At 43.2% G+C, this 2,500-nt stretch overlaps 2 protein-coding genes across 3 annotated transcripts in view; one reads left to right on the forward strand and one right to left on the reverse strand.

Annotated features, from left to right (window-relative positions):
- The window catches only part of Mt2 (methyltransferase 2), a 19,571-nt gene extending 19,080 nt beyond the window's left edge, over positions 1–491 (reverse strand). The window contains exon 1 of the mRNA XM_027366178.2: positions 354–491. The gene's annotated coding sequence lies outside the window, so the exon portion shown is untranslated. The remainder of the gene's footprint in view (positions 1–353) is intronic.
- Positions 492–625: 134 nt separating this feature from the next.
- Positions 626–2,500, forward strand: part of wcy (WW domain-containing adapter protein with coiled-coil wacky) — a 47,928-nt gene continuing 46,053 nt past the window's right edge. For both annotated transcript variants that reach the window (XM_070140960.1, XM_070140961.1), the window contains exons 1-3: positions 626–946; positions 1,134–1,167; positions 2,319–2,442. In XM_070140960.1, coding sequence (XP_069997061.1) covers positions 906–946; positions 1,134–1,167; positions 2,319–2,442 — 199 coding nt within the window. In that variant the 5' untranslated portion in view covers positions 626–905. The remainder of the gene's footprint in view (positions 947–1,133; positions 1,168–2,318; positions 2,443–2,500) is intronic.

Consider the following 2,500-nt stretch of genomic DNA (forward strand, 5'->3'; position numbering starts at 1 on the left):
GTATTGACATATTCTGATTGACGTCATTTATCAGATTATCGTAATCAACAAGATTCTACTTAAAATACGAAAGACATTTCTCTCGATTTTGATGAGATTACACAATAGCTTTCAACGGTACATGAAGTATTAAGTTGACAATGGCGAAACTGTAAAATAATATTGTGTTTATACACAAAACAGTATTCGTTGTATGGTCTAATGAACAAAAATTTATAGCGTTAATTTTTACTTAATTTCGTTGCTTAATTAAGCAACTGAAAGAGATGCTGTAGTAGGTCAGCTCTGCAGTAGAAGACAGTGTATTATACAGTAGTTTTTAAAATTCAAACAGACGGGAATATTGCACTTACTCTTCGGAGTTTATCGAAATTTTGCTCTTGTTTCCTGCCTGACAACTAAAAGAAGTATAAATAGTTGGTGTATTTGTAAAATAAACAGGATCCAATGCCAGTAAGTATTTGTTCTCGTTGACTACACGTGCAAGATAGAGTCAAAAGAGCAGTTGGATCCCATACGCGATTCTCTTTTGTTTCTAAACGTCACGGATCCTCTCCCTTATATCATGAAGGTTTAAGAGTGGAGGGACAACTCCATGGCTTATTTCCCCTCCGGGCTGCAAAAGAATCCCAAAACCGACATCGAATTGTAAATCAAGCCAACATCATCAAGTCGAAAAGGTGGAAGCGAAGAGACGAATCCTCCAACCGAACGGAGATCAATAGCGTTCCCGGGCCTGCTCCTCCGCCACCGTTCCTTCCTGCACCAGTTGGCAAGGCGATCCCCGTTGGAATATGGCGTTGTAATGGGACGATTTTGAAGGCGCCGACTTTCTGGCTCGTTTTCTGCTCGACGCCCTGCACCCACTCCCTTCCTGAGACGCTCTCCTCCTTAGTATTGCATTAATGGTAATGCATGCGAGGAAACTACCACGTATTAGCGATGGGTAAGCAGGAATTGGAGCGAATATATTAGCTCTTGTGTTGTAAGGTGTCGCAGGGCGAGCTCGTAGTGGCTCGAGATGCCCGCCATTTGTTTGTCACGAATTCTGTCTCTCCTCTCGCCCTCTCTCCCCTTTTCGCTCGGGTTTAGCACTCTGGCGACGAGCTAATGGACGTCCTTCTCCTTTGCAGGTTCAACGAGAAGCACCAGGCCCACAGCTACGAGGTGAGAGGCGGTTAGGTGGCGTGAGCGGCCAGGTGAAGGCGAAGGGCGGCCTGAGGCTTGTGGCCGACGCGCCATAGTCGTGTCTAAGGTCTTGGCGCCCCTTAAGACCTCTTCTCCCTTGGAGAGTCCGACGCCCTCGCCCTTTGGCCCGACGACGCGGCAGGGTCTTGCGGGCGCCCTTTGCACTCGGGGGCGCCAGGGAGGGGGAGGTTCCTGCAGGGGGGTCCTCTCCCTCGCGCCCCCTCACCTCGGGAGGCCCTTCTCCTCCTCGAGGCTGCCCTCTCGCCTGGGCTCGCGTTAGGGCACTCAGGGGAGGGTTATCACCTGGGGATTTGCTCTCCCATTTTCCTCTTGGCTGTAGATGTCTGCCAAAGGGATGTGCTGCTCTTGGTCCCTTTGTTATTGTTATTGTTTATATCCCAGGAGGGGGTTATTTTCAGTGGATTTTGCTCCTGTTTCTGCCCTTGCCCTCCCCCAAAGTCCCCCAGGACAAAAACCAAGCATTTTTTCATGGTCTGAGTCAAAAATTTTGTTAGAGTAGGGTTTAATTGATTAATTTTTATATTATGCATATCTTATTAGAGGAACGGTAGTTTAAGGTATTTTAAGGGTTTTTGCATTACTTTTTCACATTTCTTAGATATGTTTCTTTCATTTTGTGTGTGTTGTGTGACCCAATTGTTTTTAAAGTGGATGTACAGTCATGTTATGTCACATAGTCAGAAGTGCATTTTTTTTATGATAGCAATAGAAAATAAAGATCAATACTAATTTCATGGTTTAAAAGTGTGTTTAAGAGGTTAATCAGTGAAAATGTAACTATATTTTTTTTCCTGCTTGGTCACACCATCGTGGAATGATGATGATCTAAACCTGAACTGTATTTGCTTATTTGCAGTATTATTATTTGTTTGTAGTTCAGTGATATAGGTTAATTTACTTGATTAAATAGTGATGAGGAGAACTGTAGATATTTATATTCATAACGTACAATTTTGTGAATATGTATTTAATTTTGATTTATGTGATAGAAACTAAGGTTTAAATTTTTTAGGCCAAATAGTTTAGTTCATTTAATTTTCAGTGTACTGTCCAGTATGGGATATATCTTTTCAGAGCCGATAGAATAACATATATTTCCATTCTTCCAGAATTCAAAATACAGTAGTAAGTACCGCTACAGCAACCATGAGAAAAACAGGGACTCTCCCTCTACAAATTCTCTGCGATCCTCCTCACCAGACTCTCGATCACAGTCTCCACGCTACCACAAGGGTGAGTATACATTGCCACTTTTCTTGCATTTACAAATTGGGGTTTCGCATTTCCTGCA

This window comes from Penaeus vannamei, chromosome 27 (assembly GCF_042767895.1).
Source record: "Penaeus vannamei isolate JL-2024 chromosome 27, ASM4276789v1, whole genome shotgun sequence".
NCBI classification, from domain to species: Eukaryota; Metazoa; Arthropoda; class Malacostraca; order Decapoda; family Penaeidae; genus Penaeus; species Penaeus vannamei.